Below are 22,704 nucleotides of genomic sequence, written 5' to 3'. Positions count from 1 at the left end.
TTCTTCTTAATTTACGTTGTAAAGAATCCCAAAAGGGAGTTTAACTTACTCTTTATATTCAATAGTAGCAAGAATCCATCTTAATGGCACTGACGACAGATTGAAAGCAACAATGAAAACCTCCCCAAATTATAATATTGGGGGACACACTGGTGTCCAGGCATCCTGGCAGTGAGCCAACAGATGGGAGGGAAGGAATGTAGTTTTTCATTATGTCAGGTTGAAATGCTTATGATCACTATGCACCATAAACACCCGTTTACTTATTGATTCTTGATATTGGAAGGGTTAGATTTCTTCAAAAATCGTTGCAAGGAGACCACTCAAGAGCTAGATAAACCCAAGGAGGTGTACTAGTTTTTGAAAATAGTGACATTACTTAAGTTCAAAAGGTACCGCCATTCTCTCTCAAACACTTCAATGAGGTGAGTGGAGTGAATATGTACGAAAGTTGGAAAAATAATTGGCAACTATACACTGCCTTAATCGTCCAGAAAACCAAGTTTTACCCAGAGACGACTCCCAGAGACACGGGCAATGCCTTGGCGGAAGTCACCAAGAAATCTGGGATACACATAAAAGTCATTTCCAAGTAACTCAAACTCAATCCTGTAAGTACTTAAGATGTTATTATCTTAACTTCTGCCAATGGAAATCTCTAGAAAGTTCACAGCCGAACTTAATTTCCTTCTGAACTGGAGAATGAAAGAAAAAAAGCCCTAATTATTTTCTTGTTGGTTTTGGGCTCATGAAGGCACAGCATCACTGTAATTTGTTTTAATAAGAGGGATGGCTGTGAGGTTACTAATATATGTGTTTCTACATTAAATGCCACCAGGGGCTGTGCTCTGTACGCTTTTTATAGACTTTTGTCTCTTCCTTCACAGCAGGAAAGGTTGGTGGACCTACAGCAAGAAGTTCTTTCTGCCCTCTTTACAGAGTATCTATTATTCTGTGGCATGATGGGCAAATGGAGACCCATGGTTGTCGGAAATCTATCTCAAATGAACGTTAACTGTAATGCATGGGCTTTGCGGCCTCTACTTGGTACTTGAGGAATTTATTTTCGTTCGTTCCTTCCCCTTAGTCATATTCTAGATATTTCAGATGTGGAGACGGGGGCATTTCTGTACCTGGCTCACACCTCTACTGCTACAAGAACACTATCACAAAGGGAAACACAGACTCTTGAAACATGGATGGGAAATGCACGTTTTCTCAGTATGGGAACAGAAAGTGAATGGGACGGATGTCTCAACACCTCCATCGAATTAGTTACCTCGGGCGTCTCAATGTTCATTCCAGTGGTAATTCCACCGCTAAAATATTTTGGACTCCCTCACGACGAGAGACAGCTTTTAATCATAGCACATTTTGACCTAGCTCAATTACCTACTTTATTCACCAGATTTGGCTGTGCAGGACTCTTAGACATATGTCTAAGAAAAATCAAAGGGGCCCTCTGAGCATAAAGATTGGCCACCGAGGGAACGTTTCATTAAGGAACGCAGTCCAAGTGACACAGATTCTAAAGGCATTTTGAGCAACAGAAGCCATCATTGGAAAGCATTCTCCAAAGATGACTACTTTAAGAAACAATTCTAGAATATTCATTGGGATAACTTAGGGCATATAGGTCAAAAAAATTTTTTTAGTCACGTTTTAAAAAAGATATGAATTAATTCACATATGCTAAATGGAGATGAATATTGTTCTAGACACAGAGGAACTGGTTTGTTTTTAAGCCTTTAGGAAATGCCAAATCAAGCTTTTTGCCCCAAGAAGGCTCCAATGGGGACTGCCTGCCAGCAGCTCTGAGGAGTGCCCTTCCCCCACATTTCACTTACTACAGGCCACAGCTGTTTCTGGAATTAGGGAGGAGGTCTGAACTGCCTCTGTGGGCTTTAGATTAGGAATTCCCTATGGCAGCTGTCCGAGCAAAACAGAGACAAGAGACAGGAGTATGTTCTGTGTATTCTTATCCTAGACGGGAGAGTCACAACCAGAACTCCCCCACCCCCACAAAATACCTTCATTCCATCATTTGATTTTCAGACTTTCAACCATTTTTTAAAAGTCATCTCTCCACCCAGTGTGGGGCTCGAACTCACGACCCTGAGATCAAGAGTCACAGGGTCCACCCACTGGGCCAGGCAGGTGCCCTTCTCCACCATTTCTGAGTAAGATGTGATCTCCCTGCTGAAGTAATTTCCAAAAGCATACTTAGCCTGAACCCTCAAAGAAATCACTGCCCACCATCACGGGTGTTGGCTTCGTGTTACCTGGGTTGGGAGGAGACATGGCCGCCACCCAGTAGCCCAACTGAGGGGCAATGTACGTCCACGTCCGCTGGCTACCCTCCTGGTGCACAAGGCCTAGACCGCTCTTCAGCCACGTTCCTGTGGGATGCAGAAAAAACTTCAGCTGCACGCACGCTAAACTCCTATTTCAGGCTTACACATATCACCACCAGTCACCTTAAATGTCATGTTTGTTGACCCATCAGGTAGCCAACACGGTCCAAATGTCATCTAGGGACGGCATAAGCTTTCCGTGGGTTCTTTTCAGCTTCTTTCAGGAAAGACGATACTTTAGTTTTTCCTTGCCGTTCTGATTAAATATTACTTTCAACCACTTTCTCAAACATCCTTGCTTCCAAACACAGATAATTCTACCAGAAAGCTTTGGAGTTTAGTAGAATAAAGGTTGCAAGACAAGGGTTGGTGGGAGTGAAAAAAAGGGTGGGGGGAGAAATCCAGCATTGTTTATACTCTTCGTTCTCAAGAAAATAAGCAAATTTCCTGTCCAAAATTACACACTGGTTACATCAGAATTACTTATGGACATTTAAAAAAAAATACATACATAGATTTCTTGGTCTCATTTTTGCAAATTCTAACCTTGTAAACCTGGTTTAGAGGCACTTATTTATTTATTTATTTTTAAAGATTTATTTATTTATTTATTTGTTTTGAGAGAGAGAGAGAGAGAGCGAGCATGTGTGGGCATTGGGAGGAAGAAGGAGAGAACCCCAAGCAGACTTGCTACCAAGTGTGAAGCCCGAAGCAGGGCTCCATCTCACCATCCTGCGATCATGACCTGAGCCAAAACCAAGAGTCGGACACTCAACCGACTGAGTCACCCAGGGATCCCCTTAGGTGAGTATTTTAAAAAGCTTCCAGTTGATTCTGGTGCTGGGAAACACTGGATAGGTCCATATCCATGCTTTCCATTATTAATTAGTATTTAACATTAATGAGCACCTACTACGTCCAGGCTGGTCATAGCTGATGTGTTTTATACGCATTGTTTACAGTCTCTCAGCAACTCTACAGAATAGGACTTATTTTCTCTTTTTGTATGAGGACACTGGAGATTGGAGAGGTACCTCAGGGGTACATAGCAGAGCAGGAGCAGACCCACATCTGTCCATCTGTCTGTCTCAGGGTCCACGCTATTTCTTCTCAGGGTCCAGATCATTAATCTACCCTGCTGCATCTCCCACAAACCTTCCCAACATTAGGTGACTTTTCCACTTTTTAATTTTTCCAGGCACAGACCCAACACCCAGGGTTGTTTGGCTGTTACCTGCCTCCCAGGCAGAGAACCTTGCTTCGAGGCCCATGATGGTGGCTGGCAGTAGAAGGCAAGGGAGAGTGCTAGCCAGGCCCTCCAGCCGTCCACGTACACCCACCCCAGCCCACCGGTGTGGCGGCCTCACTTAGCAGGGCTCCTGCCCTGCCTCAACGCCCAGGGTGCTCCACCGATGAGCCCGCTCCATAATGTCCCACTACCTGAAATGGCCATGTGTGCAACCGTGTCCCCTTGAGGCCTAAATGCCCATGTGCACCAACCATTCCCTCTAGTCTCCAAATTCTGGCTTTTCCTGTGCACACACATCACTGAATCGGCAACAGTGGATTGTTCTCCCCGGAAGAAAGAAACAATACTTGGTGCTGCTTCGAGGACCTATCAGTTGCCATAGCAACATTCAAATGCAGTGGGTGGAAAGGTGCCCGTGGCAAAGCCTCCAATCTCGCTCACCTCCTCCTCCACTCAGACAGCAGTTAAACAAAGGAGGAAGGTGGGCGAGGCTAGGTGTCAGCATGCACCTTGCATTGTCGGACCTTCCCAAGCAACAGGTAGAGTCGTGGTAGACAAGACTACAAACTGGAAAGTTTCTCAAATGAGTAGAGAACAAGGATGCCCAATTCAGATGCATTGGCTGAAGAACACCAACCCAGAGATGATTTAGCAACTCAGAGCATCACTCAGTTCTACAGAGTGTGAAAAAACAAAACCACAGGCCCACAACGGTGTCACTTAGCTTAAGGCCCCAAGTCTGTAAACGGAGACTTAATACCTAACCTAACTGCAGTTTTGACCCCGCAGGTATGTAACCTTTAACCAGTCAACACAGAATTTCTTGGTCAATACTAGGGAATTTCCTGAGAGACCCCTTTCGCTCCCCTTAGGAGGGCAACATTGCCTCAACAGTGCATTCCTTGCTAATAAAGTCCTCTCTTCTTTTATTTACGCCCTCTCTCTGCCCTTAGAAACCTTTCTCTTCTTTAGCTCAACGGAGCTCTTCCCCTCTGCTTGCTACGTGGGATGCTGCCCAATTCATGAATCATGTAATAAAGCCAACTAAATCTTCAAATGTACTCCACTGAATTTTGTTTTTTAACAAGCGCTCCTGGGGAGATGGAAATGAGGGACCTTTGACACCTGCAGCTTAAGGCTTTCTATGTTTGGGAAGAAAGCTTCTGTGAAGGTAGGGAGCCAACTGTTGGCTACCGTTTCCAGTTTTCTGCTTGGGGATCCCGTGCTGTTCGGTCCCTGACTTCCACACCACATCCTACTCCCCCTGGCGCTCTCCCACAATGCAGCCCTGCCAGGATCTCCACCTCGGCCAGGAGGCGGCGTGCACTCTTCAATTTGCAGTTTTCTCCAGGTTGGGTTGAGTCCCTGATCTGCAAACGGAGTGGGTATCAGGTGAGGCTGGAGGGACCCAGACAGAAAGACCTGAAGCTCACGGGTCCTAATTGCTGCTCATGCAAACGTGACCGCTAAGTTGCCTCCGTCTTCTGCAACACAAGCACATCAACCGGAAAACACTTCTAAAATATCTCCCAGCTAAACTGGGGGCAAGCCTGGTGAACGGACCCCACCCCCCACTCCCCAGTCCAGCCTGGAGGGCCCCAGCTTGGCAGTGGTGGCAGTGGTGCAGGCAGGAGCCAGAAAGGCCAGTGACTAGAGAACATGCCACTGCTTTGAGCACCTGCTTGGGGAGCGCAGGGAAGGCGGAGAAGGCTTATGGATGATTTAAGTTTTGAAGAACTGGCGGCACTGTCAGCTGGGGGTGGGATGGGGAGGACACCAAGAGGAAGAGGAGGAGGAAGCAGTGTGCAGGAAGGCATGGGAAGTGTAGCTTGGAAGATGTCTGGGGATAGGATGGAGGCAGGGTGGCGCCGGAGGGACAGGCTGGAAAGGAGTTTACCGTCTGCCGGGAAGGGCTGGGAAGGGCTTCCAACGCCATTAAAAATGGTATGGAGGTTCCTCAAAAAGTTAAAAATAGAACTACTCTATGATCCAGTAATTGCACCACTGGGTATTTACCCCCCAAATAGAAAAACACTATTTCAAAGGGATCCATATGTCCCTGTTTATCACAGCGATAGCCAAATCATGGAAACAGCCCCAGTGTTCACCGATAGATGAATGGATAAAGCAGATGTGGGGTGGGGTGAGTAATGGAATATTACTCAGCCACAAAAAGAATAAGGTTTTGCCATATGCAGTGACATGGATGGAGCTAGAGCGTATAATGCTAAGTCAGTCAGTCAGAGAAAGACAAATACCATATGATTTCACTCATATGTGGAATGTAGGGAACAAAACAAACGAGCAAAAGAGAAAAAGAAGAGAGAGAGAGACAAAAAACAGACTCTCAACTATAGAGAACCAGAGGGGAGGAGGGTGGGGGAAGGGGTGAAACAGGTGAAGGGGATGAAGGGCACACTTCTCGCAATGAGCACCGAGCTATGTATGGACTTGCTGAATCACTGTATTGTACACCTGAAACTAAGATAACAGTGTAGGTTAACTAACCGGAATTAAAATAAAAAACTTAATAAAAAAAGAAAAAGAAGAAAACAAATGGGAGGCCCTGGGCCTGGTAAGTGGAGGCAGGGCGTGCTCAGAGCTCTTCTCCCCACCTGCCCCTCCAGCGCCCCCCTCCAGACGCTCAGCTCCTCAAACGTCAGCTCACACAGTGTACCCCTGACTTAAGTCTGTGGCTTTGCCGGCCTCTGCTGCTCTACTCGCCTGTGGTTTTTCTCTCTTCCAGAAACCTACCCATCTTTCAAGACTCAAGTCACGTCACGAGCTTATCTTGAGTGCCTCCAGAACTCAAGGATCTTCCCACATCTTGGCACTCCTGGGGCATGTGTCAACGCATCACTTTTCCAAAATATACGTCGCTTCCGTTGCTAACCCCCCTGTGGCCTACGTCATGCTTCCTCTCTCCGACTGCAGGCTCCGTGAGTTGGGGCCTGAGTCCTATATTCCTTTTATCTTCATCCCAGCACCAAGAAATATCCTTGGCATAGGAGCTCAATAGTAGCTGAGAATGATAGAGGCCTCTTCATGCAACCCCAAAACTATCAGATCACCTACTGTGAAAAGCTGGGTGTGGTTGTCAGGAAAGACCTCCTTACCGAAGTGTGGGTAAAATTCAGACTGAAGGGAACAAAGCCAGCTGGGAAAGAGGCATTTACTTTGGCCTAGGTTTTCTGCAACACACACACGTCTTCAGTGAATAAAGGGGAACACTATCTCAGGATTCAACGTCATGCTGTTATTGGCAAACACCATTTCCAAGCTTTCCGTGTTTTGTGGGAGGAAATCAGCTACGGGGAATATGAGAATTAATGAATTGTGTGCTAGAACATATGCTTCTCATTAGTGAGATCCTGATGCCGCGGGATGAGGACGACTTCCCACCTGAGGAGCCGGTACACGTGAAGAGATTCCTGTGCTCCCCGTTCGGGAACGGGTGCCGGGAAGCTTCGCTGGTGATCCTGCCCAGCAGAATATACAGACCTCTGGGAAGTCTCTTCTGTTGAGTAAGGGCTACGTGAGCACAGCTCCTGCGACCAGGGTGCCAGGAGTGGGGGTCCCTCTCATCCGGGGAGGGGGAACGGACTCAGGCACTGCTCAGACAGAACCAGGAGGGCCCTGGGTTGCTCCTGCTGTGTGGACAGACGACAGCTCCAGCTTCTCGTGCTCCTCTGCTCTGCCCACCTGCCTCCTGGCTGGGGCGGCCTCTGTGCTCCCGGTCAGTACAACAGCTGTCCCAGCTAAGCTGGTCTCCTCTGTGGTCCAGATATGGAGAAGCCCCTCCTGTCCTAAGAGCAGCCCAGCACAGCTGGTTTTCTTAGACCCACTTCACGCCTGTGGTTCTCCTCCTCCGTGCTCCGAACTCTTCCTTCCAGCCTCTTCCCATCACTTTCCGTGGAGGGCCTGCTGGACTCTCTCAGGGTCCTCTTCACAGGTGGGCAATCGAGGCAGCTGCTGGGCCATGCAGAGTGTCAAGTGGGTGTGCGTGAAGGTGTGCGGGCGGCAGGCGGGCCCCCGTGCTTCCTCATGCCCCACCCCACTGGCCTGGCCAGGCTGCCACCTATCTCAGGCGCAGCTGTCCAGCTGTTGCGTGGGTCTGCTGGGAGTAGCCTGGCAGCTCTGTGTGCCTCCGACCATGGTCTGTGGCCCGTCTATTACTGGGGACTGAACGTGTGTTCAGGTTATAGAGTGGCTCCTCCGGCATCACTGAGGAAAGGCAGTCTGTGTTACTGAAATGTCTTCATCAGTAGTTTTCAAGTAGTTTTCTAAAGCATTTGAACTCTCTCCCTTTAATGAAATCTTACACAGAAATTCCTATATAAAGATGTAAGATAAGCTTCTCTGCATGAAGGTGAACGGAACACTCCTCCTCCCCCCAACCCGCCCACCATGGCAACCCCAGGACATCTCCTCAACACGGTTTCGAAGCTCTTCTTCTATACAGCTTGGGTTTTATTTGCCAAGATGTGAAATGGAAGTTTTAACAAAAATTCTAGAAAGTGTCATTTACTGCTGCCTTATAATATTGAATATAGTTTTGATTTTTCACGATAACTCAGAGCCATGATCATGACCAGCTACAATGCTCGGTTCTAAAATATTGAGGAATGGAGGTGTTTCCTCCTCCATTTGCTACACCCTCCCATACCTGTGCTTGTTTCCCCTCCCTCCCCCTCCCTCCTTCCCTCTGCCTCTCCTCTGCTTCCTTCTCTCCTCCCTTCCTCTATGCTGCTACCAGTGTTCCTCTTATCAGCTCTGCTCTCTCACCACCTCCCTCCCACTGCAGTCTGCCCCCGGGAACTAGGTGACCCACCTTCTTAAAATCGTGTCTTTGTCATGTCCACAGGCAGTGTGGGGGACTGGGGAACAAAACCAGTTACCCAACAGTAGTGTTCTGAATCCAAGTTCAGTATTTCTTTCCTTCCACACTACACCCTCAGATCAGTTTTTGTCTGGATTATGATTTTGTTTGTATTATCAACTAAAGTTACACCTTACCCAGTAGAAAGACTGAGAGATATTTTCAAGAATACATACTTTGTTGAAATGTGGTCCTAACCTTTTGAAAATGAATTAGTTATGTATTCAGCTGGTAAGGTTTGCTGTGCATGAAGCACAATGAGTTCTTAATTTGGAAGCTATGTTTAACCACAAAGATTATTACACCCAGGAACTGACAGGCAGAAAAAGACCTGCCTTCTGCTCGCCTGTAAGATCTGGTGGGCTCTCTCAGCAATCAGCGAGAGTGCCACCTTCTTGCTATGTGACCAAGTCAGTCATGAAATAGTCTTCATTTGCAAAATATAAGGCAAAGTAAGTTAAAAAATATAACAAATGGCTGTCAAAACTCTAAAATATGAAAAAGGGCTCAAAACACATGTCTAACTTGAATACGCCCTGTAGTGTTCATAGTTACCTTGCTCTTCTTGCCTTATTTCCTCTGGCTGGAAGTCCCCGTTGTAGCAGCCATGCTAACTCATCGTGGCATTTAGTAACAGGCAGAAAACCCTGATATTAGGAGTGCTACTGATTTTGAAAAGGAAACCGTAAGTGACAACCCACACTTTCACTAATTACAAGCTGAAGTTGACGCCTTATTCATCAGACAATGCACAGGGACACAAGCCACTGCACCTGCAGTGAGATGTGTCACCACGTAGACCTCCCAACGTGGGGCTGATACAAGCCCAGCAGTGTAAAGGGCCAGCTGACTACATGGACGGCCTCCCCAGCATAAGATAATCCTGCATGTGAGGGCCAGCTCTGCCACTTTCTAGCTGTGTGAACTGTGGGCATGCTAGGAAGGCACAGCAGAGGCCCTGAAGGGCCCTGCGAGCCATCCGGGAGCTGTCTCACGTTGCTTTTGTCAGGTAAACAATAAACACCCCTTCAGTTAGAGACAGATACTTGTAGCTGGGTGTTCTCCTTCCTGCAGCTAACATATTCGAATCGATCGATTTCTCTTGAGGGTGACTGGGGTGCATGCTACCAGGTCCAGGAGCTGAGACTCATGAAGATATTCCACGGCCACTCAGAAAACTCACCTCCAAGAAGTTCTCTCGGTCCAACGGTGAGTACTAAACAGTCACACTGTGAAACATAGCTATTTCTACTCCTACACCTACATTTTCACTGCGAGATATTTGGGAACATTTATGGTGAGAGGTGGGACACATACACGCGTGAGGCAGGCATGAACTTGCTGGTAGGGACACACGACTGTCTTGCCTCTCAGCTGCTGGCCACGGCCAGTAACCATCTCCTCTTTCCAGCTCTGGTGACTCTTGCTCAGTAACTAGCATGGCGCGGGCACTGGCTCTTCTGAGAACAATTTCCTTTTTTCCTCTTTATTTTTTTGGAGAACAATTTCTTAAGAAGTAGGCCCCTCTTAGATCCCTCACAAGTGTTGCCACGGCTGCTTCTTATCACTAGTTTTAACCACAGAGTCTCTCTTGATCCCCGAATACTCTGGACTTCTCTAGAATCTAAATATAACTTATTTTTCCGGGCTTGCATTTGTATTATCGAGGGCTATAGCCTCTTCTATACTTTTTTACCAGCCGTGCATACACAAGTATCAAGGTCAAATTTGGTCTATTTTCCTGCACGCTCTAACAAAACTACGCCAGGATCCCTCACAAAAATCAGAACATTCGGGGCGCCTGGGTGGCACAGCGGTTAAGCGTCTGCCTTTGGCTCAGGGCATGATCCCGGCGTTATGGGATCGAGCCCCACATCAGGCTCCTCGGCTATGAGCCTGCTTCTTCCTCTCCCACTCCCCCTGCTTGTGTTCCCTCTCTCACTGGCTGTCTCTATCTGTGTCAAATAAATAAATAAAATCTTTAAAAAAAAAAAAAATCAGAACATTCGACTCCATCAGCCCTAAGTCACATTTGTCAGCAGAGCAGAAGTGGCGACAATTTCTACTTTGATGATATTGTGGTGCAGCCTTCTTGTTTTCCCCCAAATTCAAGCCCATGCCTTTGAGTAGCTATGTTTCCTTCTTTGGAATTATTTTTTCCATGAGATCTGTGAGGGGAAGCGTTTCTTGTTAATTACATAGCAGAGTATTTACCTGATGTCAAGTATCCAACCGTTTTTGTTGAAAACAAACTGAAGAGTAAAAAGTTTTGTACAGATGGTTGGAGTCTTAGGGCTTCGGGCAAGTACATTTCAGGACTGATTTAAATAAGAATAAAATTAAGGGCAACTCACTACAATCAACGACCTTCCGTTTGAAGCATAAAATCAAAGACATGCTGAATTATTAGAAATTGAAACAAGAAATGAATCTGTATTCAGCTACACCATGTTCCCTGGGTATTTTTAGGGTAATTTTTAGAAAAGTAGATTCTTAAAAATAACTTTAATCTAAGCAAGTGACTCTTCTTTTTTTCCTTTAAGCTTTAGCTGAGCTGTCAGAAGACTTACTGAACCAAGGTTTAGAAAAGAGTAATGGGAAACCATAAAGAGTCTGGCAAAGTTATAGAAAGCATATGCCTTAAATAGGTAGCCAAAAGCATTAGGATACATAATAGCATTAATAAAATTTAATGAGAGAATTTTGGATTTATAATAGGTATGTATAAATTTCTAGAAAGTAGCTATTTCTATTCTGATATTCTGTATCAGAGTTCAGGCTAATTAGGCCCATATGGAGAGAAATTTTGTTCATTACCCACTAAATTCAATATCTATCTTGCAATTCTATGTCAGAAGAGACCGGGTGGAGGGAGCTGACTAGGACTGTGGGAGGCACAGCCACTAATGCCCAGCATTAGAAAACTCACTCACATGAAGGAGAGCAGAACAGAGAAGTTTACAAACATCTGTACCGATGTTTTCTCAAGAGCCTGTTTACAATGAGATCTGGTTAAAATGCAGGTTCTGATTCAGTGGGTCTGAGGTTCTAACAAGCTCCCCGGCTGTGGACCACACTTGGAGTAGCAAAGCTCTGAATTACTGGCACTTCCATGGGCGTGGCGATTCTTCCGAAAAACCCTGATGCCATTTCCCACAGTGCTGCCATGGTGCCATCAACTGGGCAGCCAGTGCTTGAAGCCACTTCAGAAATATTTCCACTATATCTCAAAAGATAACCTAGTCCCTTGTCAGATACCAGCCAGGAGTTGGCAAATTCAAATAGCTACAGATGCTGTCGCGTGCTTGGTGGAAGGGGGCAGTGCCGCTCGTGGAACCGGCTGCTGCAGATGTGGCCACATCGATCCCAACAGTAAGCCCTTTGCCTTGAAGGTTGACTGTTTTCTGCCCAGAATGTTCTGCGCCCAAAATATTATTCCCATTAGCCTCCTAGGTGTCTACAGGACCTCAGCTCTAATGTCACTTATCCAAAGGCTCTGGCCAGCCAATCATTCTGATGTCACTCCACCTAACAGTCTTACGGTACTTAGGTCCTATGAAGCAAGCTGGCTCACGGTCTGTCTCCTTCATTTAGAACAAAAGCTTCATAATCACAGGGATCTTCCCTGTCTTGTTTTGTCATTGCTTTATCCCAAGAGCCTAGAACAGAGTAAGTATGACACAGAGAAGCTGTCCAATAAATATTCGCTGAAATGAATGAACTGTTCAACTTTCAGAAACGAGAAGCCAAGAGAAGAATTCCATGGGAAATCTTTCATTTTTAAATGTTGACAGTAAATTAAAACACAGCAAACACACAACTGCCCCCAAACCAACTGTACGGGCCAAATCAAACACACCTGGGAATGGGGTGCTTTGCACCCCCAATTCAGCCCGTTATTCTATTAAAGCCACAGCAAGTCTTGGCATAGAAGCAGGAATGAGGGATCTGGAGTCCGAAGGAAATCATGTTTTGTGTCTCTCCCGCGCTCCCTGGGATGCTGTGCATGTGCTGAGTTTTGGCTTCTTTCTGATTAAGAAAGATGGTAGCTCCCCACCTCCAGGGCTGCTCTGAGAATAGTGATGAAAAACGTTAGTTTATAGCAATATCTGCTTTGCTGATCGATAAGCTCAGCAAAGAGTGAGTAGGAGAAAGAAAGTTTCCCCAATGATCCTATTTTTCTTCCCCTTCAATGTAGGCCCAGTTCGAACTGCACATTTGAAATCCCTGGGCCGCCACATACAGCTGCGTCTCCAGGTCATACTGTGGAGCAAGCAAGGGTGCTTCTAGGACCCCTCAAACGTAGTGCATTCTGTCGTGTAGGCTGGGTTTGCTCTGTATGTCTGTTCTGTATATGCATGTGTATGCGTATAAACACACATAATTTTGAAGGAGTGACTCCAGGTAAGGGGCAAAAAGAATCATAGAAAGAACATCATCTACGTCTGGTTATGTGCGAGGTGCTTCATGGACCTTGCCACTTTCCAGTCCTTCTACAACCTTGAAAGGTAGGTATTCTCTATCTCATTTCGGAGGTTACCAACAGGAGGCTCAGAGAAGGGAGTGATTTGCTCAGGGACATGCTCACCGCTAACATTTGCAGGACTCAAGACAAGTTAAATGGATGTCCATTACAACATATCTAAGGATTTAAAAGTTACAAGGCAAGTGATCGGGCTGTTACATAGAAGCGTCCTCCATCTCAATCATAACTTTATAGAACCTACAGTCTAGGATTGGATGCAGAATTCTTCAGTGCTTCAAAGTGCATGCTGGAACGAACGGCACGAGGAGAGTTGGTCGGAGACCTATACCCCTTCTCAGCTCACCCTCTGCCTTGTGCACACAGATGTGGATCCCTACTCCACATTCAAGCTCCTGACGCAGCCACTCCTTGGCCACCCCTCTAGCCTGAGGGTAAGCGCATGGCATGTGTATATGGGTGGAGAGGTCTGCCCCCGGGGAGATGGACCTGGGGTAGGGCTCCTGGAAACCAGCTTAGGCTTGTGTGGGCAGGGAACCCTGGAGTCTAGGGTACCAGAAGAGTATTCTAGAAAGGGGTCTCAGATTCTAGGTGGCCACATCTCTTTGGGTCAGTGGATGCCTTGTCCCATGGGGAGAGGGCACAGCTGGATGAGGGTCAGAGTGAGGTCCTTTAAAGCGGAAGGTTAGAGTAGACTTCCTTCTTGCTCATCTAAGGTTGGTACTGCCCACGGGCCAGAGTCACTAAGAGGCAGAATTTTATTCCAAAAGATAAAACGGTGGCACAGTCGGTTACACATCCGATTCTTGGTTTCTGCTCAAGTTGTGATCTCAGTCAGGGTCATGGGATCAAGCCCCAATTTGGGCTCTGCGATCAGTGCAGTGGTCTGTTTGGGATTCTGTCTCCCTCTCTTTCTGCCCCTCCTACTCATGCTCGCTCTCACTCTCGCTCAAATAAATAAATAAATCTTAAAAAAAAAGTTCAAAAGATAAAATGACCTATCTACAAGGTTTTCCAGTAGTGCATATATTTCCAAGATTAAATCTGGAGTGTTGGTGAAGCTTTGCCTAAAATAGGCACCAGGCCAGGACTATCTTTCCTTCTGATGATTTCCAGACCTGATTAATATACAAAATTAATTTAGAAGGGAAACAAAATTCTTACGCAATGTGTTCAACTTATTTAAAAAGTCATTATGTGTCAAATATATCCTAATGTAAAAGACTGTAGCTCATACTAAAGTCTGAAACCAAAACAACTTTAAAAAAGAAACTAATACAGGCTATAAAATTTCAAAATAAAATTAAAATAAAAAACAGCAATGTAATGTAATACCTGATAAGTCTAGGGCACTTGTCACTTGCAACATAAACACGACAGAGATGTAGGGTGACGCTTCTTTTGAGCTCGGTGTGCCTATGATTCGATTCAAACGCCATCTTTCTCTAGCTGAACTTGCCAAGAAGTTTTCCTCTTTCAATAGACTTTGATCTTACTTTTCCTTAATATGGTGGGCTCCTTGGTGAATGACAGCTACTCCAGTTCTAGTCTATCCACTAGTCTACTCCTAAGCATATATCCAGGCAATGAGCGTATCCGATAGCTTTAAATTCTGTATCGAATCCTGATGATGCAGAATATTCTTTATGTTAAGTTTTATAAGATTAATATCAGATTTTAAAATCCTTGAGGACAATTCCCATACACCAAGGAAGCTCCTGGGCCAACAGGTTTCAGTTTGAAAAACCTGGAATCTTACTCAGGAAAGCCTAGACCTTGGGGTCTTCGTCCAACCCAAGTCTTCCTCCTTGGGGTCCTCACCTGTGAGGAGAGGACAATAACGTGGTTGCTGCAAAGATCAAGGGCATGGAGCTGCGAGAAGGAAGAGCAGGGCTGGGCTGAAGTTTGGCCACCAGGCAGCCGGCTGGGCTTGCTCCCTGGGCAAACACTTGCTCGACTACACCAGGGGACTTATGTGCCTGCTTTACTCAAATCAAAACCTGTTCTGAACTGTAAGAGTTATTTGGAAATAGGGAAACAGAAACGACATTCAAAACATGGAGCAGCTCGTACAAATAATGAAACAAGGGTACCAGCCAATCAGATTGGATACCTGGGGCCTCCCAGCTACACGGCAGCCTTGGCTGAGAGTGGATATTAAATTTAAAGACACTAGGACTTCCCTGTACCTGTCTTGCTTTCTTACATCATGCTTCACCCAAACCGCAGAAGCTGAATATGGGCTCCGTAATAGTAGTGATGATTATAATAATGATGGCTGACATGCATAGGGCTTTTTATTGAGTGCAAGGCGCTGTTCCATTTTATGGCTCAGGGAGATTAAGGGACTTGCTCAACATCACACAACTAATAACCTAGTCGGTTACTAGGAAGAGCCAGTGTCCAAGTCCAAGCTGCCTCTATCAATAGGCTTCACACCCTATATTTTATAGACTCCTGCTAAATGCTATACTATCAGTACAAATTCTATCAAAAATATCTCTTTAGTTATCCATTTCAGTGGAGAGAACTGAAAACAGAAGACATTTTAAAATGGTCTGGTTTTAAAGTAAATTATGGCAGCTTCACCCTTCCTATTTTTCACCCGGGCTGACATTAGAACGAGCAATGTTAGACACAACGGTTAAAACACAGGCAAAGCAAGGGGGCTTGGAGGCTTCCAGGTGCCGGCAGGAGGCTACAAACTTGCCACAGAAAATTCACAACATGAATATCCAGTAAGTGGGAGTTAAGAGTTGACAGTAAGACACATTTCCTTTCAGGAGGAACATTCTGATCTATACAGACTCCAAGGCCTCCAAGTGGGCAATGGTCATTTGTAAATCTCGCCAAAAACGGTTTTGGTTAAACTCTAGCACGGGAAGTTCTAGTTCTGTATACAGTGACACTTTGAGAAGACGAAGTCTGTAAGAATAAGGTTTCAAAACAAAAATGGCCCCTAATCACAACTACAACGTAGCTAACGTGATGGCAATTCTCTGAAAATTTTCATTTCAGGGCTGGCCGGGAGTGGGGGGTGGAGGGCCGGCTACAAACACAAAAGGCTTAACGATTCCTAGGAATGGACTGATATCACAAGAATGTTTTTTTTTAGTTGCTAGGCAACAATTGAAAAACAAATATCCATGTTCTGAGATCACCGTGCATCCGGTCTCCCATGGGCGGTGCTCGCGCTCCTTGGCCTGAACGCACTCCCCTCGGACAACAGGGGCAGTGCGTTGCAGCGGTGATGCTTGTGGTCTGTCGTGGCAAAAAGATGCCACTCTGTGTCTCGAAACCACGGCCAGTTTGTTGGCCACGTGGCAGCTGAGATTTCTGGTCAGCCAGAGTTCCGCCGAATACCGCCATTTACCCAAATAAGTCCTGTCCCTCCCTCCACTGTTCCTTTTTGTCCTTTACATCATTTCAGTCGGCTTTCTTTGCAGGTAAATTACGTTGGTTTCTCCGACATATCCAACAGAAGCCTGAATACACTTTTCTGGGCAATTTTAACATCTGGGAAAGTGGAGACTCCTTTCCTGAGAGTTCTTTCTTTGTTTCTAAGAAACAGCCTTCATGGGGATTAGACCTATTTCATACCATCTTTCTTATGGACCTACTGACATCACACTTCAGATTAGGTAAGTCTGCTTCCTTCTTTGTAGTACTCTTAACTACGGAGTCTATTCTTTTTGAAAAAAAAAATAAATGATGGTATGTATGGTTCTAAAATTAATATCACACACGTAAATACGCACTTAATTGCTAGAAACATGAACTCCCTTCCTTTGTTCTAACTTTTGCCCAGCCCGTGTGATATAGTTCATCCTTGTAATTCAGTCTCTACAGCTCAGTATTCAGTATGTCACCTTCCCTCCTGATGTGTGGCTCAGGATAGAGAAAAAGATAAGGCAGGGATATTATGTTTATTTTTTGCCGGTTCCAAACATAATTTGGTGCTACGAGAACTCCCATCCCTTCCTCCTCCCCAAAAAACAATGAAATGGAATAAAGCATCCAGATCTATATTTTGAATCAAGCTCCACTTCCAAGCAAGGGCAGGCTGGCTGTGACTTACCTAAACGGACTAAAGTCAGAGAGCACAGCACCAGCAATAACGTTCACCATCTGAAGCCGAGACCGATCCCCTCCAGGCCAGCTATGAGTGGGGGTCCTGAGTGCTGCTACACAGGCTCCATACATGCATGATAAGACGTGGTTCAGTAACTGCCATTTCTATAGCAACCCACACACACTCTGCAGGCTGTGTTTTGGGAAAGCAGTTAAAACTGGATTCTACAATGTAGCTCCACTTAGAAGATGCTTTTATTTCTGTCATCTCGTTAGAAGGAGAGTATTCAAATCCAGTAGAACCCAAGTGATCATTAAAGGGCAGAAACCCATCACATCCAGGAACCGAAAGGTTGATGTCTTTGCCAATGTCACTCGGTCACTTTCAATCCAAACCACTGACCTGGTTTGCATGTTCAGAAGTGACCGTTCCCCAGGGCAGCAAGTCAGATCACAGTCTGACAACCCGGAACTTCGGACAGCCATCTGCTGTCCCAGTTCTAGGCGAGAGAGCAAATGCCTGTAAAAGCACGCTGACAATCATCCCTGACTGCCCAGAAAGCCTCGGCTACGATGCATTCACCATGACCAACAAAACCTCGTGTGCCAGCCCGGGGAAGGAAAACTGCTTCCTTCAAAAGACAAACTTCAGCCCCACATGTGACTGATGAGGACGTGTGTGCGTCCACGATAGCCACCCCCCCCTCCGCCCCACGACACACTGGCATTGTTCTAATTTGCAAAAGAGGGCCATTAGGAGATCGGAAGTTCAAGAAATCCACTAATTCCTCCAAAGGGAGACTTGTGCTCACTACACAGAGTCCTTCCTTGCAGCACCAACCAAGAGGCATTTTAACACGACGGCGTCAGCGCTGCACGCAAATGCAGCAACGGTTTGAATTCTAGTATATGCAAGCTGCACTTCTTAAAAAAAAATCCTTTTTATGGACAGTGCATATAACAATGAGCCACCTCAAACTGCTATGACATACGAAACAAAACCCAGCTTTACTTATGTTCCAAGATAGTGCTGATCTATTAGGACATCCTCCAGTGAACATGTGGTGAAGGATGGAGAAGCTAATTTGCATAATGGAAAATTTTTCGCTTGTTCCAAAAGAAAAAAAAAAGACAACTGTAGCCATTAAAAAGAAAAAGGAGGAGGAGGAGGAGACAAGAGTAATAAATGGCAGCAACAAATACTGACTCCACTCTAATGGTGTCTGAAAGGGAGCACCTCTAGGTCCCTCTTCCTAAGAGTAAACTTTCGGTTATCTGGTAGTCATGGACTGCGGTATTCGAGCGGGTGTTGAAATGTGGATTTATTTTTCAAATAAAAGTCCCATGGAACTAAAAGCAATTTCATCTTCCTTTACAGAGTTTGAAGTCCTGCCCTATAACAAAGATGTCATCAGTCTGAACATCAATGCTCACTCCCGGCAAAATGCTGGAGGGGAGACCCGGATGGCAGAAGTATGGACTGTGGCCGCCACGCACCCCCACTTCGGCCCTGCAGGCCATGAGCGTAGAATCTACATTCTTCTTCTTCTTCTTTTTTTTTTTTTTTTAAGATTTTATTTATTTATTTGTTGGAGAGAGAGAGTGCACACGATCACAAGCAGGGGGAGGAGCAGAGGGAGAGGGAGAAGCAGGGTCCCTGCTGAGTAGGGAGCCCAATGCAACTTGGGGCTCGATGCCACCACCCTCGGATCATGACCTGAGCCAAAGGCAGGCTTAGCCGACTGAGCCACCCAGGCATCCCCAGAATCTACATTCTAATACTAGAATGGTAAGAGCTTCCCTGTTGAATGCCTTTTAGATCAAGGATCACATTTTTCTGTATGAGGTCATATAGTAAGTATTTTCAGTTTGTGGGAACATTCGTTCTCTGTCTCAACCACTCAACCCCATGGGTGTAATGAGATAGCTCTCATGCAGACCATACACAAATGGGTATGGTTGGGTTCCAGTGTCTTAGTCCCTTAGGGTTGCTATAAAAAAATAATGTACGAGGTGGCTTATGAATTACAGATATTCATTGCTCATGTTCTGGATGCTGGGAAGTCCAAGATCAAGGTGCTGTCGGAATCAGTGTCTCATGAAATCCCACTTCCTAGTTCACAGATGGCAACTTCTTGCTGTGTGCTCCCATGGTGGAAGGGGTGAGGGAGCTCTCTGGCGTCTCTTTTAAAGGGCACTAATCTCATTCCTGAGGGCTCCACCTTCATGACCTCCCAAAGACCCCAGCTCCAAACACATGGGGGGGTTAGGATTTCAACTTATGAACTTTAGGGAGGAGGATACAAACATTCAGTCCATAGCATTCAATGAAATTTTATTCAGGGGTGCTTACATTTGAATTTCATATAATTTTCACGTGCTATGAGATACTCTTCTTCTTTTGATTCTTTCTTCAATCATTTAAAAATGTAAACACCATTCTTAGCATTGCTGTAGTTTGCCCACCCTGATTTAGGTGAACAATTCTTAACGGATTCAGAGATTGCTGTACCTGGCTGTTAAACAGTTTGGAACTACAATTACTTTCATTTACCTTAAATGCACATAATTTAAAGTGTTAAAATGGCTTGAAGTGATTAGTGTGTTTGAATTAATCATAAATAGCTGCTAATTAGTAAGTTGTGTTTTATGCTTAAGACGTGTTCCTACTTTTTTCCTGATCTGATAATCCTGTCTTGGAACTTTTTATTTAACCAAGAAAACTTAATTTCTACTTAAATAATTATATTATTGATTAAATATAACAAAATAAGAACCTTAATAATAAAGAAAAAAACAGTAAAAACAAAACAAAACACCCCAACCTTATGAAATATGTAGACGTCTATTGAGCTTAGGAAATTAAAGAACATAAGGTTTCTTTGAATTGTCCATCAATCTTAAAGTTTTCAGAAAACATATTTTAATTCATTTGATTATTTTTGAATGACTATCCAAACGTTGGCTTTTCTGTGTACACATACAAGCTGTGATAGCCAGGAGTTGGCAGTTAAATTTCTCGCAGTAGATGCTAGGTTAAAAAGACCATTTAGAAAATAGATCAGGTAAACAAGGAAGGTTCCCAATGGCAAAAGGCTCGATGCTGTGGGGGTTATTTCCAGAGAAGAGATAAAGAATCGGGTAACTTACATTTCAGGGGCTTCCTAACAACGCACATTTGTTTCCACTGACTTGTGTACTGTGTTAATTTCCTGATGCTTCTGTAATAAATGACCACGGGCTTAGGGGCTTAAAACAACCCAACTGTACTCTCTTCCAGTTGTGGAAGTCAGAGGTCTGAAGTCAGTTCTGCTGAGCCGAAGTCAAGGTGTCAGCAGGCTTGATTCCTTCTGGAGGCTCTCAGGGGAAAATCTGTTGCCTTTTTTAGCTGCTTGTGGCCACCTGTGTTCCTTGGCTTGTGGCCCCCTCCTCCACGTTCCAAGGACGTCACTTGAGTCTCTGCTTCCGACACCCTGTTGCCATCTCCCCCAGCTCCGATTCCTCCAGTCTCCCTCACAAGCACCTCCGTGATCACAGTACGCGCATCTCTCTCTGTACGAATGTATAGGACCGTCTTCCATGTAGCGAGTCCTCTTAAGTACAAATATTATCTCATAATATATCAACTGCCCTGATAGCTAAGAAACTGCAAGGCCCTGCCTGTAGGTATTTCTTTTTTTTTTTTTAAAGATTTTATTTATTTATTCGACAGAGATAGAGACAGCCAGCGAGAGAGGGAACACAAGCAGGGGGAGTGGGAGAGGAAGAAGCAGGCTCATAGTGGGAGAGCCTGATGTGGGGCTCGATCCCAGAACTCTGGGATCACGCCCTGAGCCGAAGGCAGACGCTTAACCGCTGTGCCACCCAGGCGCCCCTGCCTGTAGGTATTTCTAGTATCACTGTAATACGTACAGTGTAAGCAAGAGGGGCTACGTTACTGTTTAGGGGATGGAGAAAGAGAGAGCCCGCTCACATAATGGGACAAGCTATGGGGACATCTTCACACAGCCGGGGAAGGGCACACCATTGGTGCAGTAGCAATGGTGGGTGTGCAGAAGACAGTGTTCACTTGAAATGAGGCAGAGTGATAGGCAGGGCGGGCTCTGAAGGCATCTGTGGGCGTGAGAAGCGTGGACTGCGTCACCATGAGGAGCTCGGGGACAATCTCGTGTGGGAAAGTGGTCTGTGCTTTGGAAAGACAACCTACATAGTGATACAGAAGACCTAGTGGAGGGAAGGAGAGGTGGAAGGTGCTCAGAGAGATGCCAGAATTGGCCGGAAAAGAGGGAAGAGTCTGAAGCAAGGCAGAGGTAACGGAGAGGAGGAGGGGAGAGGGGAAGCTTAAGAAACGCTGATCTGATGGGACTAGCAGTGGCTGTAGGTGGGGCGGTGAAGCCAAAGAATACAGTGATGATAACTCTAAGGTTTCTACTCTGATGGTTTGGTAGGCGACACCCTTAACCAAGATAGGGAACATGAGGAGGTTTGGATGCTGGAGTGAGAGGAGTGGAGGAGCCTCAATTTTAGGCATGTTGGACCTGACTTGATGGCACATCCATAAACTGATGTCTCCTGGAAGGTCAGAAACATAGCAGAGACGAGGACCTGGGTGCACAGGGGGCCGTGGGAGTGAGGGAAGCGGTGAGATGCCCCAGCAACTGATAGAAGGGAAGTTAGCAGCTGGGCAGAGGGCAGCGGCCAGCAGACAAGAAGGACCTGGGGGGACACTGAGTCAGAGAGCCAACAGAGGAGGGCCCTTCACGAAGGAAGGAAGACCTCCAAACGCTGCAGAGACATCGAAGTGGATGAGGAGGTCACCTGCGTTCAGAGTCGTGCAGCTGCTTGCGAGCTCTGGGACACGTGTTTCCAAAGAGTGGGTGACAGGAGTAGGATCATAGTGGGCTAAGAAATGGAAGCAGCACATGGAGAACAATCCCTCAAGAGGTCTGGGCTAAGGGGAATCTGGGAAAGTGGTTGGGAGGGCATAGTTCGTGAAAGCCTTCTACAGGATGGGGAGACTTCTGTTTATAAACTCTAAAGATGTCCTTTCTCTGCGCTAGGCACTCTACTAAGCCTTTCACAACCATTAATTCTTTTTCTCCTTGGAGTGGTTAATTTTTTGTGTTGACTAGGCTAGGCCATGGTCCCCAGATATTTGGTCAAACACGTATGGATATTGCTGGGAAGGTATTTTTAAATGAGATTAACATATAAATCAGTAGGCTTAGTAAAGTAGATTATTTTTTATAATGTGGGTGGGCCTCATCTAGTCAGTTGAAGGTGGTAAGAAAAAAGACTGACCTCCCCCAAGGAAAAGGGAATTCTGCCAGCAGACTACCTTTGGGCTCAAACTACAGTATCGGCTCCTATCTGGGTCTCCAGTCTGCTGGCTGACCCTGCAGATTATGGACTTGCCAGCTTTCACAAATGTATAAGCCAATTCCTTAAAATATATCTCTTTCCTCATTTGTGTGTATATATATACACACACCCACACACCCACCCACCCCCACACACCCTATTCGTTCTGTTTCTCTAGAGAACTTTGTCTAATACACGCTTTGTAACAACATTAGGTATTATTATCATTGCCATTTCATAGTTGAGGAAACTGGCACAGAGAGGTTAAGTAACTTGCCTGGGGCCACACAGCCAGTGGATAGCAGAG

The 22,704-nt window shown here is 45.6% G+C and overlaps 1 protein-coding gene across 2 annotated transcripts in view; it reads right to left on the bottom strand.

Annotated features, from left to right (window-relative positions):
* Positions 1 to 22,704, bottom strand: part of FAM171A1 (family with sequence similarity 171 member A1) — a 125,851-nt gene that overhangs the window by 4,350 nt on the left and 98,797 nt on the right. For both annotated transcript variants that reach the window (XM_040645375.1, XM_040645376.1), the window contains one exon: positions 2,283 to 2,399. In XM_040645375.1, coding sequence (XP_040501309.1) covers positions 2,283 to 2,399 — 117 coding nt within the window. The remainder of the gene's footprint in view (positions 1 to 2,282; positions 2,400 to 22,704) is intronic.

The sequence above is a fragment of the Ursus maritimus genome, unplaced genomic scaffold (assembly GCF_017311325.1).
Source record: "Ursus maritimus isolate PB19 unplaced genomic scaffold, ASM1731132v1 scaffold_31, whole genome shotgun sequence".
NCBI lineage: Eukaryota > Metazoa > Chordata > Mammalia > Carnivora > Ursidae > Ursus > Ursus maritimus.
This window is presented reverse-complemented; position numbering and strand designations above follow the sequence as displayed.